Below are 15,358 nucleotides of genomic sequence, written 5' to 3'. Positions count from 1 at the left end.
CCGTACCATCGCATTTATTTATACACGATTCATTATAATATATTCCGTAATTCGGAATATGAAAATCATTTATATTTACCTCCCTAGTTTCGGATAAAATAATTATGTCCAAAAGATCCTTACCTGATTCTAAATATATGAGCAGTTCATCAAAATGCTTTTGTAAACTTCGAATATTAAAGTGAATCACACCAATTCCATTCTCCCATTTTACCCTCTCCAGTTCAAGTAAGTAATCTTGAAAATTATTATATTCTTTTGTATCGATTTCCTGACTATTATCTAAAATTTCTAGATATTCAAGCATTTAGTCATAAATTGTACCTGATATCCCAAAATTTAATCAATCGTTTATTAAAGCGAAATAGAAAAATGGTATCGAAAACAAAAATTTAAAGCCTTAAAACCTAGAGAGCATTAGCAATAATACAATTGATAAAACACATATTATTTACAAATTATAATGAGTTCTGTATTCATCAAAGTCTTTAGAATTTTTTATTATTTTTACGTTACCGTTTCGACAGACGTAGATTTTACCATTGTCAGTCCACACATTTTTTAAACCCACAAGACTGGTTAGCTGATTTACCAATTCCAATTTTAAGTTAGTGAGATCTTCCTTAATAACTACCCCAGTACCCTTTAGTAGCTTCTTCTTAGCGTAGACTGTTTGCTTATTCTCGATTGTATTTAATTTAAGATACACAGCCCTCCGAGGCGTCACCGAGGCGTCACCAATTCCATCACCGAGGTATGACGTCACCTCAGTAGTCCTATACGAGAAATTAGAGAATTTAAATGAGAGACCGAGGAAAATAATTATAAAAATAATTAAAGAGCTAATTTTTAGAGCAGATAAGAAAAGAGCACGTAACGTGACCGTTACAACCTGTTTTATTTAAAAGTTGACGAACAACCAGATTTTGATAATTGCTCTTTTTATTCTAACCAAATTGTTAGGTTAGTCAGAACAATGGTCAATTTATTATCATGCAATCAAACAAAATGAGAGTTTTCTTTACTCACGTATGATTTCCTGCACTTAAATAATCACTATTATCACTTTAGTAGTAATTTTAACTTGTTAATTATCGATTTTTACTAATATTATTTCAGAGCTGTTTATAAAACCAGTTGCTGGTAACACGATCAGGTCTGGAACCCCAAGTTCATAATTATTCTAGCAGAACTTTATTATCATTTTGAATCAACTTTTTGTGAACCAAGTTTTATAGTTCAGCAAGTCTAATTTTTATAAAATTTCTTCTCTCCATCTTAGTATATTGTCATTTGCACCATAATTCTATCGCTTTAAAGGTAGTTTTAAATAAAAAGCAAAAACTTGTAATTTGGTATCCATCTTAACCGCTTTCAACATAAAGAGTAAAAAATAAGTTTTTTATTAAATTATCAAACAGTTTAGTATTAATTTTATTTTTGGGTAGTAAAATATAACTTAGCAGGTTGCAAAGCAGTATAACATTTAATTTAAACGTTTATTTAAAGTTCTATTGAATCTAGTTTTAAATGAAAAAACGGTAAAAACTGTGGTTTGCAGGTTGTAACAAAAGGGTGGAAATAAGTTTGTAAATAATTTTTTATTATCAATTACATTTTCAGATGGTATATAAGTATACAAAGTAAATTATAATTTAACATGCTACAAATTATTATAACAGTTAATTCCAACATTTACTTAAAGTTCTATGATTACATCGACAAGATCGGGTGGTACAATCATAGGTTTCCAACAGATTTCTTCTATCTCACACACACGCCCGTTTTCTATAGCCATATTATCATCAACGTTATCTTCTTCATCTATTTCATCCTCCGTCCCGTCATCCTCTGAAGAAGAGTCCTCCGGGATTGTTGAGAGGCTCCATGCAGATCGCAGCAGGTTTGTTGTAGAATCGCATGGGCCAGTCGGTGCTAGAATCACATACATCACTATCAACATTTACTAACATGTTTGATGGAGAATAGATTTCCGTAATCGCTACACCTCTCGAACTCTTCTGTGCGACTATTTTCGATTTCTATCACAGATACTACTCCCACCACGAGACTAATAAGGGTGAAAGGTAGGTAGGTGGACAACAAAGAAAAATGATTATCCGGTCACAGACAGATCACTATACCTCTCGAACTCTTGAATGTGGCTATTTTCGATTTCTGTCGCAGGTACCACTCCCCACTACCAGACCAAACACTGAGGGTGGGAGGTGGGTAGGTAGACGGCAAAGAAAGGTGAATCTCCGGTCACGGGTAGTTAGGTAACAAAAAGTTAAAAAAGCGGTCAAGGTTTTATTGGTTTTATCTCTTATTGTTGGTTTTTTACTTTTTGGTAATATGGGAGGTTGGTAGGTAGACAACAAAGAAAGGTGAATATCCGGTTATGGATAGTTAGATAACAAAAGGCTAAATAAGCGGTCAAGGTTTTATATTTTATTGTTGGTTTTTTTACTTTTTATTAATATTATTAACTTTTTCTTCTGTTTTATAGCGTAATTAGTGTTATTAATGGGTCGAGTTTAAAAAATATATAGGCTTATACCCCCTCCATTCTAATTTTACATTATATAAATTATATTCCCGTATAACTTTTTAGTCAAACATGTGTCTTGACGATGGTAACTTTAGTAGTATGCATTCGTTTGAGGATCGTTTACTATCATTTCAATATTGGAGAGGTCTAGTCGACCCCGTGTTGTTAAGCAAAGCTGGGTTCTACCATAGAGGGGTCGCTGATGTAGTTTGCTGTTTCTACTGTAAAGGCAAAATACACAAATGAGAATCATACGATATACCTATTGAAGAACACATAAAGTATTCAACATGCCTGTTTGCAAGACTGATGAAATCGAAAACATTTGAACCTGACGATAAACCGAATATGTTGGTTAAATCAAAACCTAAACTTGAAAACTTTAAAATTTATGATTGTTTTTTAACTATAATTGTAATTCTGACTGTTTTATATACAATTTGTAATAAATTATAAAATATTTTTGTACTACTTATTAGATTTAAATTTACATTGGGAACAAAGAAAGTTGGTTAACCTCTAACTTTGCTAAGAAAACTGGTTCACCTCTAAAATTTGCTGTTATCGACACGAGTTTTAAAACCTGTTTTGATATGGTGGAGTGGGGGATCGATGGTATATAATTGTATTGATGTAATCATAAAATCAGTTTATGAGTAAAAATAACTATAACCATGCATCAAGAAAGTATTGAACTTATTATGGATAAAGTGAATAAATTAGTTACCAGTGAAACATCGATACCTAACTTAACATCTATTGGATATTACACCAACAAAAAAAAATTAAATAAAATTTGTGTAAACTGTTGGGTAGAGGTGCTCTGTGAACTCGGACAAAACAACATGTTTGATGATGTGTGTCTAACCATAAAATTGCTTGTGTACGTTAACAAATACCCGACGATGCGTTATCTATTAGACACAGCTTTGCAATGAATTTTTGAACTTTCCGACGTTTGGTTTTGGGTGGAACAATTCCTAAAAAAGACATAAATGACCTTTTGATGACCTTTTCCCAAAACTTGTCCAATACCAACAATTGGAGCGTCTTAAGCCTATAGAAGACCTGCTACCACCAAGGATTCTAAAACGATTGAAGGGTGCGCGGTATCAACATCCCTACAAATGTGAAGGTTGTTTAGGTAAAATCCTGTGAACTGTTAAGCTCATGGAACACCTGGTACCACCAAGGATTCTATGATTCAAGCGTAAGTGGTGTCAACATTCCTACGAGTGTGAAGGTTGTTTGGCTGGATCCTGTAGGTACAAGTAGACTATAGATAGAATTTATTATTGTAGTTTGAGTTTAAAAATAAAAAAGTATAAAATATAATTTTTTTATTAAAATTTACTCCATTACAAAATTATCATATATAAAAAATACATTTGAAAGAGCACATATACATTTTTTTCAGAGTGGTAAAAACATTTTGCTTCCGATACTGGTAGTGGTGGAAATTCACCTACTTCTACTACAGGTGTAGTAGAATAGAGAGAGAGAGACATACTTTATTGATACAATGTACCAAAAGGTCATCGACCGAAGTCTTTCAGCCAATTTACACAATTAATATATATATATATATATATATATATATATATATATATATATATATATATATATATATATATATATATATATATATATATATATATATATATATATATATATATATATATATATATATATATATATATAATCGGTTTATAACGTTCTACGACGTCTTCCGATTCCCAATCGCCATTGCTCTCGATCGTAGCACATGTCTTCGTTCAAGCCTCTTTACAATTAATATACATTATTACAATATATGTTTTTTGTTAATATTAATACAATACAATAATTAAAAAAAAATATTTGTATGTGGCGGTAATCACAATATCACTGACAATTAGTTACAATACAGATGATGATTTGAATAGAGTTGTTTATTGTCTTGATGTGTAGCAGATTTCTTCAAAAAGAGTTCTTCCTGGATATCTACGGGCACTGTCCTCTGGTATCTTCACAATGTGGAGCTCAATCAAATTTTTGTTACTGTCATTAATAAAGAGATATTTAAACAGCTTATTGAGTCTCTCATTAATAGGTTAAATTCCAGTTTCCTCGTACAGCATTCTGTTGGATGGATTGTGAAGTGGATTATCAGGATGACGCATTCTAGTAATTTGTCGAAGGCTAGTTGTTTCAGCCACTTTTATATTATTTTTGGCAGGGCCTTTAGAATTATAGAAAATTGCAGAACCATACTCCAGCATGGGCCTGCAAATCATTTTATAAATATTGGCTGCTGTTTCAATCGTAATTCCCTCATTCTTGTATGTTAAACTTCTGAAGTGTTTTGCTCTAGTTATAATTTTCCTTTTTATAACTGCTGTGTGGTGGTTGAACGTCAATTTGTTATCTATTTCTATTCCCAAATACTTAACAGTTTGGGAGGGTTTAATAATATTGTCGCATATGTTTATAGTTGGTGAGTGGTCTTGGATTCTATGGTTAAATATTATTAGTTTTGTTTTAGAAGGATTTATTGTTAATCTCCATTTATTCATCCAAGATATTGTGTCATCCACCTGCCTCTGCAATAAGTCCATTGTTAAATTTTTTCCATATGATATCACTGCAGTGTGTAGTAGAATATTTTCTTATGTAATTCGCTTTTTCCAATCCTTTTACATAGACTATTTCAGCTTTCTCTGTTATTTCCCTTATAATTTTTTTAAACTCGTACAGTGGGGTATAACCTTCATTCCAAGAAATGCAGTGATGGTGTTTACTTAACCATGTCACCTGCTGAATTAAATTGGGAGGTAACATTCGTAATGGAAAAGGAGGCTTAAATATATATATATATATATATATATATATATATATATATATATATATATATATATACTATAACTTTATCTCCTGAATAACACGCTAATTCTTTACAAATAAACTTATTATTCTCGATTTTAAAACCTTGGATGTCAATAACAAGTTTCATATTTTCAATTGTTTAAGTTTTCGAATAACCTGTTTTAGGGCTTCGTACTGCTGAATTTGTTTTTAAGTTCTTTTAAATGGTCTATAAAGTTATTTAACGTGTTTTCATGTGGGCGATGCATCGTAAACTAACATTTATAATTGTTACTATCAAATAATATACAAATATAACGCCTGTGTATTAATACTGCTTTACTATTTTTGTTAGTGGATTGTATGTAAATTCCTTCTCATGTAAAATTAAACAATAAGCAGATACATCAGTTGTTGAAGGTGTATTTGTTTCAAATTCAATACGGAGAACGACGGACCCATTTTGGATCACTTCTTTCTGTCTAGAGCAATCTATATGTATTAGTGGTGTCTTAGTTTTAAAATCTTGCGGGCTAAATATCGGTTGGTTTAAGTTTAAATTATAATAACTTGTCTGAAAACTTCCAAACATCTCATAAATTTGAGCGAATTTGTTAGTGCCAAAATCTATTTGTAAATCATTATAAGGATATCGTTCAGAATTCAAAAATACCTTTATATTTTTAAGGTCGTTATGTTCAAATTTGCTCATATCTTTAGTAATCTTTGATTTTTTCCCTTTCTGAAATGCGATAATGATATGTCTCGGTGTTTCAATGTTAGTACTGGTTTTTACCGCCCACGTATGCCGTGTCGCATTATTTAATGATGGGTATTCAATCATTTGCCACGAACGAAATTTAATTGGTAGCTCAATATTTTTATGAGCTATACTATTTAATCGTAGTTGTTCACGCATGCTTGGGCTAACATGGGCTACATTCCACTGTAATTTTGTAATTTCGACTTTAGGGCGTTCGGTTTCGTCAATACTCACAATTGCATCGACATCATCGTTTGATCGTATTAAAATAAGCTCCTGCTTACAATTCATTATAATTCGTCTGAAGTTTTCAAAAAAACCTGATAATAATCGTAATGGTATGCAAACGTTAAAGTTACCATGGGCGTCCACTATTATTTTTTCATTTCCTGATTTTGGAAACCATCCAGCATTTTGGAATAGAATACTTTCATTTTCGTTGAGACTTGGATATTTTTTAATCGTTGATACCAGTCCAACCTCTCGAACAGAATCTATAACTCCATTTAATTCATACCGAAGCTCGCGAAATAAAAATGAAATAGCGTTATTTATAAATTTCAGTTTTGTTGGCTCCTTATCATCGTGTGTGAGTAGCTTCCCCTCTATGTCTAGATGATGTCGAAGGTAACGTGTACGCGTCTAGATCTTGAATAGGAATTCGTATTTCATCGTTATAGTTAAATTTTCCGGGAATATATGGTGAATAGCTGTGAAATTGATATTCCTGTATAGTCGTGTCATTATAAGGTTGCCCAGTCACATGTAACACTTCCATCACACTAAAACTTTGAAGCCAAGCTTTTTAATAATAATCGATTAGATGGTGTTAATATTACAGCTGTTTTTTTGAAACTGTTAAATTTTTGCTTTCGGTTGTCTCTTTTATAGTTTTTTATGTAATGTGGTTGTTGGTCAGAAAAGTTTAAAACCATTATATTCGCTGTCGTAAATGTAAATTTATAGTAATCTCTTCTTGTCGAAAATTAAGTAATTTACCGTTTTGATCAACAATTTTTATACTAATGTTGTTGATCGTCTTAACGCTGATGGGGTAATATAAAATATTTTGAGGTGACAACTATTTTATACCCACTCGGTACGGTAGGGAAAAACTGGTGGATTATATGAACTGGGTTCCCATTTAAATACGAGCCTGGAGCGATATTGCAATCCACACATATTGCATTTGTCACTGAAATATTTACTGGTTCATCAGAAACATATGTTTTATTTGCTTCCAGTTCTCCTTTCTTGAATCCAAAAATTTTACCTATAGAGTTTTCAGAAGTGAAATATAGTGGACAATAACTTCGTTATTGTCCAATCTATTCTCTGAGCTTTTGCTTGACCGCACTAAGTATGGTTTCAATTGTTCTTAGGATTTTATCTTGTTCACTAATTTTTTGTTCGTAGGCTTCAATCTCAGCTTTTATGTTGTCTTTGTTACTTCTTCTGGCCACTTCTTCTCTGTATTTATTAATCCTGTGATTAGCGTCTTTTGCTTGCTCAAGAAGATGATCCAAAATTATTTGTACTTTAATCATCTCGTTTAATTTTATTTTATAAGTTGGTTCCTTATGCCATCCATATTTATAATAATACTTTATTTGAAATAGGATAACCTAATATAAACATGCTAAAGTACATATAGTCAAAACAATACAAGTATTGATATAGTCCATAACATAATTTAAAAAGTAAAAAACTAAAACTAATTTAAAATGTCAATACCTAAAGCCACAAACATTTGATAATTTAAAATTTAAAAAGTAAAAAACTCAAACTAATTAAAATGTCAATATCGAAAGCCACAAACATTTGAATAAAATATTAATGCGATTAATGTAAGCACAATAAGTATACATATAAGGCAACACAAATACATTCAACACATCTTATTCTCTATAATATATTTTTTAAACTGTACTTGAATGTATTAATGTTTCTACAAGTTCTTAAATCGAGAGGTAGTTCATTATATTCTTTAAACCCTTTGCAAATTAAAGAATTCATCATAAAGCTATTTTTAAACTCAACAATATGTAGATTATTTGTACCCCTTGTATTATAATCATGTACATCTCTCTGAAAAGAAACATATTTTTGAAAGTAAGATGGAGCCAACGAGTTCAATATTTTATACACAAAAACCATGGTTAGGTAATGCAAACGTTGACGAACTGACAACCATTCAAGTGATTTTAACATAATCAATATTGGCGTTATTCTACTAGTTCTTAATATGATGCGCATCCCTCTATTTTGAAGTTTTTGTAACTGACTAATTTTATTAAGACTGAATAAATATACAATCGATGCACAGTAATCAAAGTGTGGCTGTATTATTGTATTATATACAGTTAATTTAGTCTCAGTCGACAGATTTTGAGCTATTCTGGCGAAAAAGTACAATTTTTTTGAAATTTTTTTACTTATATACTCAAAATGTCCATCAAATGACAGCACGTTATCAAGCTGAAAACCTAAATATTTTGCCGTTTTTACAATTTTGATCTCTTCATTGTTAATGTGTAAATTAATCAGATTTAAATTTATTAAACTATACTTATATTTAGTAGTAAAAATAACAGCTTTGGTTTTATCAATATTTAGTTTTAATTTATTCATGTTGAGGTATTTATTAACTCGATCAAGTGTTCTGTTCATCTTCTCTACAGCATTCTCTAACTTAACATCACTACATGCTATCAAAGTATCATCAGCAAAAAGATTGATAAATTCACAATCCAAAAACAAATCTATATCATTTATATACAGTATGAAGAGGAGTGGTCCAAGGACACTACCTTGAGGCACCCCTACCAAAATGTCTTTCTCAGTCGATACTGTATTATTAAAACATACTTTTTGCCTGCGATTGCTTAGATAATCTTCAAACCAACTTAAAACCTTACCTGAAACTCTATTCTAATTCTCTATTTCTAATTTCCAATTTTTTTTTTATTTCTGGTATGTGATTAAAAACTACAGCTGCATTCGTTAATCGTGTGATTAAATAATGACGCAATAAAAAATTTCATTCGATTTATAATAATGGTATAAGAAGAGGGGGGAGGATGGTTTCCTCTGATTGGCAATTGTATTGGGCACTTAAAAGCCAATCAGAGGCAACCATCGCCCCCCACTAATTATAACATTATTATAAATATAAGAAATATTAAAACAATTGGGTATTAGAAAAATGGATAATATAAGGAGACAACTTCACAGATACAATTAAACGAGAAAATGATAGAACTAAACAACACAACGTTTAAAGCACAAATAGCAATACTTGAGCAAGCAAGTCATGCCAATAACAAGATTAATCAATACGGAAAAGAAGTGGTCAGACTTAAATTAGAACGTAATAAGGTAAACGCAGATATTGAGTCCGAAGTTGCACTTTCCCGCACGCCGTACGTGAAAGTAAATTTTTGTAATATGGCATTATAATACAGGGTGTCCCGGAGAATAGTGCGTTCCTTTAAGGTATGGAGAGAATACACAATTTGGAACAAAAAAGTCCTATACCATTTTTTTCTAAAGTTAACCGTTTCCAAAAAAAAGTTAACATTGTTTTCCATATACCTGTATTTTAATGTTTGGAAATTTTAATAAACTGGCAACATCGTACGCACTACGGCATAATAACATAATAAGAACTCGTTTGTGATTGTGATTAACAGTATTTAAAATAATCCAACCTAATAGTAGGTAATACTTATGTATTTACTATTTGTTAACTAAAATTATTTTCTTTTGAAATGTATTGAAATACCTATTGCATAATTTTAAACGAATTACACATCTTTTAACATAAAACACATATTTTAACTAAACTAGTATTATGTATTTAGTAAGGTTTAAATGGGTTGAATGCTGAGTATTGCTGAGGGCTTTAACTGAATTACATAGTTTTAATAGTTTACAGTGGAACTTAAATACACCAGATAATGTCTCAGTAATTTGTTTACTTGTGAACTGAAATAACAAAGTTGTACTTACTTGAAAATAATTAATATACCGAATAGATGTTTCAAGTAACCTTTCACAAACACCATTCATAGGTAATAACATAATAGGTAATACATTCACTATTCGAAAACATTTTCGGCATTGACACTAAACAGGATTCTTTAAAACTATCTGTTTACTATCATCTTCTATCTATTTACATGGGACTGTCTATGCTTAAATTTGCGTACCGCACATAGTTGTCAGATTTAAATTTGGATACCAAAATACATTTTAATTTTTTGGTCAAACGGTTGCATTTAGAAAAAAATGTTATAAGAGTTTTTTGTTCTACATGGTGCCTTCTACCTATACCTTTAAGGAACGCACTATTTTCCGGGACACCCTGTATATTATTAAGTCGACTTTACATTACATGATTTTATCATATGACAATCATATGAGATTGGTTATGAATCCTCGTTTCGTGATATTGTAAAAATCATATGATTTGTTGTGACTGCTTATGATGTACTTATGATGGAGCATGTGGATATGAATGACAAATCGACAAATGACAATGAGGTTGTGTTGATTTTTCATTTTGCTTAGGATAACAGGATAATAATAATATAAGATTGATATTAAACCAATGTATTAAACACAGTATAGTCATAGTGAACAATATCAGATTTATAAACTATTAAAATGGAAAATGAAACTGTGCTTGCATTGACTTCCTGCCTTTTAATAATAATACGCCCGCAACAACTGCTAACAGCTAAAAATAAGAAGAAAAAGACCAGAAGCCTTTGGGCTCGCAGGTGGCTCTTCCGAAGAGATAGTGGACGGGGGATATCGAATTTAATGTTTAGGGAAATAAAATTCGAAGAGCCCCCAAGTTTCAAAAATTTTTGCCGCATGTCATCAAATGCTTTCGATGAACTTTTATTTAAAGTCGAACCTCTTTTATAAGGTTCAGACACACAATTGCGTGAATGTCTATCTGTTAAAACAAGGTAAGTACAAGTTAATCAAGTACATTTTATTAAAAACTAAATATTGTGCCACTTATTTTATCCTATTGGTTACATTGAGGTATCTAGCAACAGGAGAGTCATTTAGAAGTCTTGGTTATACCTTTCGCATATCAGTTCCCTCCTTATCAAAATGTATTCCAGAAACAGTTTATGCAATATATGCAGTATTGAAGCCGGATTATTTAAAAACCCCAACAAACAAACATGAATGGATAAAGATTGCAGACACATTTGAAAAGGAGTGGAACTTCCCCATGTGCTTAGACAGTCTTGATGGAAAGCATATTGCTTTTAGGGCAAGAAAAGCTGATGGATCATATTATTTTAATTATAAGCATTTTAACAGTATTATTTTAATGGCTTTAGTAGATGCAGATTATAATTTCATTTATGTTGATGTTGGTTGCAATGGTCGAGCTAGTGATGGAGGTGTGTACAACAATAGTTCCCTATGTAAAGCCATTGAAAACAACTTGCTTGACATTCCTGAAGATGCTGTTTTGCCAAAAAGTAATATCAAAGTACCCTATGTTTTTGTGGCCAATAATGCATTTAGATTATCAACCCATTTAATGAAACAATGTGGGCAAAGATGGCATGTTGTGCACTTCCTAATTACATTAAGACAAAGGATGGAAAAAACATTTCTTGAAAGAAATTGATGATGAAAATACAGGGAATGTCACATTAAGTCAAGGCGCTTGGAGATCCAGTGTTTATATAACAAATCTACAGAAGTCAAATGTAAATAGATCTGCTGATGGGCCATTGGAAATAAGGAACAATTTTATTAACTATTTTAATAATGAGGGTTCCGTACCTTGTAGGTCTGGATCCCGCGTATTAAAAGAAAAGTTGATTAATAGCAAGCTGAAAATTTGTTAATAGCTTAAGGGTGTCTAGTCGGATAAACTTTGATATATGGGAACACTGGAACAGGGGCAGTATTAATTGTGGGACAGGTTAAAAATTTGGAACGGTCACACCACGAAAACGGCACATTTATTTTGTCCGACAGAACAGACTTAAAACTCTCCGAACAGAGATTAAACTCTCATGCAAAAATCAGACTGCTATTTATCACCTGTCATAATTCCTGTCATTTGACATATTCTACATGTTCCACTCATTAAAACGCCCATTTGGTGATAAATAGCAGTCTGATTTTTGCACGAGTTTAATCTCTGTTCGAAGAGTTTAAGTCTGTTCTGTCGGACAAAATACATGTGCCGTTTTCTTGGTCTGACAGCCCCAAATTTTTAACCTGTTCCACAATTAGAGTTTCCCCTGTTCCAGTGTTCGCATATATCAAAGTTTGTCCGACTAGACCCCCTTAAGCTGTTAACAAATTTTCAGCTTGCTATTAATCAACTTTTTTTTTCATACGCGGGATCCAGACCTATTGGCAATGGGAGGCAATTAAAAAATTTAATTTCTAAATTGATTGGTTTGTTAGAGGTTTAGTATGGGTTAAATTGGGACATCTAAAAATTAGTTTTGATAGGAAGTTAGCCTAGCTTACAATAGGTTATACCGTTGATTGATAAAAGTACTGGTATATTTATCAATCAATGGTTATACATAGTTTCAATGGAAAATTGCTTTGTTAGGGGCATATCTTAGGTTAAAATAGGTTATACGTAGATTTATTTGAAAATTGCTTTGTTGGGGACTTAGTTTAGGTTATAATGTCATGTTGGAGCATTGATATGGTACTTTGACATTACTCTTTGGCAAAACAGCATCTTCAAGTTGGAACCATATTATTATGGTTCCACCATAGAATTCTCTGGATAGATTTTAACTTGAGAGCTGAAGTAGATAATATAATAGACACAAAATTTAATACACTGTATATACGGCAGCGGGTATGACCTATAGTAGTAGTGCGTGTTTGGACCTACTTGTCCCCATCATGATAGTCCCTCACAGAACGTTTTCGGCGTGGAAGCCTGAGGGTATTTGAAACGCAGCGTTCCGCCGCAAGGGATGACTGTATTTCCAAAGCCCAAAAGTTAACGAGCAAGGTATATTTATGTATTTAAATCAACCTCGCATTTGTTAAAGTAGCTATATAGTAACTGAGAGCACTCTAGACGACACGTTTATTAAACCCCGCAGCCTTGGTTACGTACTTTTTGTACAAAACAGCATATATGTACTGTAAACCTTCTGTTGTGCTATGGATCTCTGGGTCATCCGCTTTTCTCACCAGCATATCAGCAAATGAATCGTAAAAACTTTCATCGTAAACAGGATCATTTTTAAGTTCGGATGCTTTCTTTGCCAGATACTCCGGAGGTTGGACCGTCATCGGAGCCATTTCTTTGGGTTCTGGCTGGTGGTGTGGAGGCTTTTAAACTTTATCGGATTTTCATTTTCCCTTGATATCAACTCGGCCCGTACTTTTACCGCGGCCTCTTCCTCGAGGGTAACCGTCTTCTCTGTAATACTGCTCGTCTTCGTAATAATTATTATAGTTATTATAGTTACCTCATCCTCGACCATGAAAAGCCATGTTGGTTATTTTATATCCCTTTCTCTCATATGTATTTTCTAACAAAGTCTGTGCGTGATCCATCGTCTTATATATGGACGGCGTTATGCATAACTCGACCAAGCGCCATTTCTTTAAAATCGAGATAACAGCGGATTCTGGTGACACATAACTAAAACTATCTTGGAAAAAATTCCTGTCATTGTCACGTGAACGGTTACTAAGAAAAACAAAATTAAACCAAGCGGCATTCTATCTATTGCCATAAGCGCCAAAAACTTTGAAGCCATTTATCTCAAAACTACGTTTTGGCGCTTGGTCGAGTTATGCAAAAATCGACGCTAGCTGCTCCAGCGGTACAACGGCTATAGACGCTTCAGACAAAACGCTCCTTAACAAACCATACAAGCAGTACACCGCAATCACCGCTCAGCTACGATTGTTAAACGATTAGCGCAACAGCCCGCTCTAGTAAAAACGTACCTTTAAGCTGCTACAAATGGTTGAATTTCAATTCTTGTTCTTTTGGTTTTTCCTCTACATTTCTGGAGACGGCCGTATATGTTTGTTTTCGCAGGAAACAATGACTATGTATTCACATTTACAGCAGTGGCGGCTCGTGACCTCAGTATGCGGGTAGGCGACACATATACTTCGGGTAGGGCGACAAAAAATATCCTACAACTTGTATACATTTTGAGCCGTCTTACAATACTAAATTTAATCTATGAGCGCAACAATGTGTAAAAATTGCTTTTGGAGCATCTACTTTAATTTTTGATTGTAATCCGTTTAAAGAGCCAGTAATTAATTTAATCCATTACACTTACACCATCGTAACATTGAGCAATTAATTAAACGCTTTTATTTAGTTCAATAGATTGCGTCAAATCTTTGGATGTTAATTTGACTACCTTTTCTTTCATGCAAATGAATGAAAATTTGCAGACATATGCATTCGCGGTGACAATACACGAATAGACAACAAAAAATTTTTGTTTATGTTTATTAATTGTTTAAAAAAAAAACGATTTTAATGGAAAAAGGCCTAAATTCTCTTGTTTTTTACAATGTAGAAACTTGAAACTTTTACGGATGGTAGCTAATAATATAACCTATACATAATTTCACTTTTTACGTTAATTGTTTACGATATGCGTCATAAATAAACAATAAAGTTTTAAATTTTGAACACTCATATATTTGTTTATACAGTACGATGCAAGTGAAAGGAATAAATTCGTTATTTCGTAAAAAGGCGACTTGAACCCTGGAATGCTACCTGGGGTACACTTGTACCCCCAACCTTGTTTGTAAGTTACACCAATTTGCAGTAGTGGGTGTAGAAAATATGAAAATAAACTTGTGAATAATAATATAATAAAATATTTTTGCATATAAAATAAATTATTAGCATGTTATCTTAAGATTGTTTTTGTCATAAGTTCTTAAAACATACATATATAAATATTTTAGGTCGATTTTATTTGGGGTACCACTGTACCTCGATGTAGCAGATTGAGTTTAGAAAATAAGTGTAGCAATCCAGGGTTAAGGAAAAATCCCGAAAGAGGTCGATTTTATTTTTAAATTACGATATTTTGGCATATATGTCATACTAGTGACGTCATCCTTCTGGGCGCGATGACGTAATCGATGATTTTTTTAAATGAGAATAGGGGGCATGCGATAGCTCATTTGAA

At 32.4% G+C, this 15,358-nt stretch overlaps 1 protein-coding gene across 1 annotated transcript; it reads right to left on the bottom strand.

Annotated features, from left to right (window-relative positions):
• Positions 1–5,723: 5,723 nt before the first annotated feature.
• On the bottom strand, positions 5,724–6,449 carry LOC126890984 (uncharacterized). Its single transcript, XM_050660165.1, has one exon. It carries the CDS (start codon positions 6,447–6,449, stop codon positions 5,724–5,726), a length of 726 nt encoding a protein of 241 aa, XP_050516122.1.
• Between the last annotated feature and the right edge of the window lie 8,909 nt (positions 6,450–15,358).

Source organism: Diabrotica virgifera, chromosome 9, assembly GCF_917563875.1.
Source record: "Diabrotica virgifera virgifera chromosome 9, PGI_DIABVI_V3a".
In the NCBI taxonomy this organism is placed as follows: domain Eukaryota; kingdom Metazoa; phylum Arthropoda; class Insecta; order Coleoptera; family Chrysomelidae; genus Diabrotica; species Diabrotica virgifera.
This window is presented reverse-complemented; position numbering and strand designations above follow the sequence as displayed.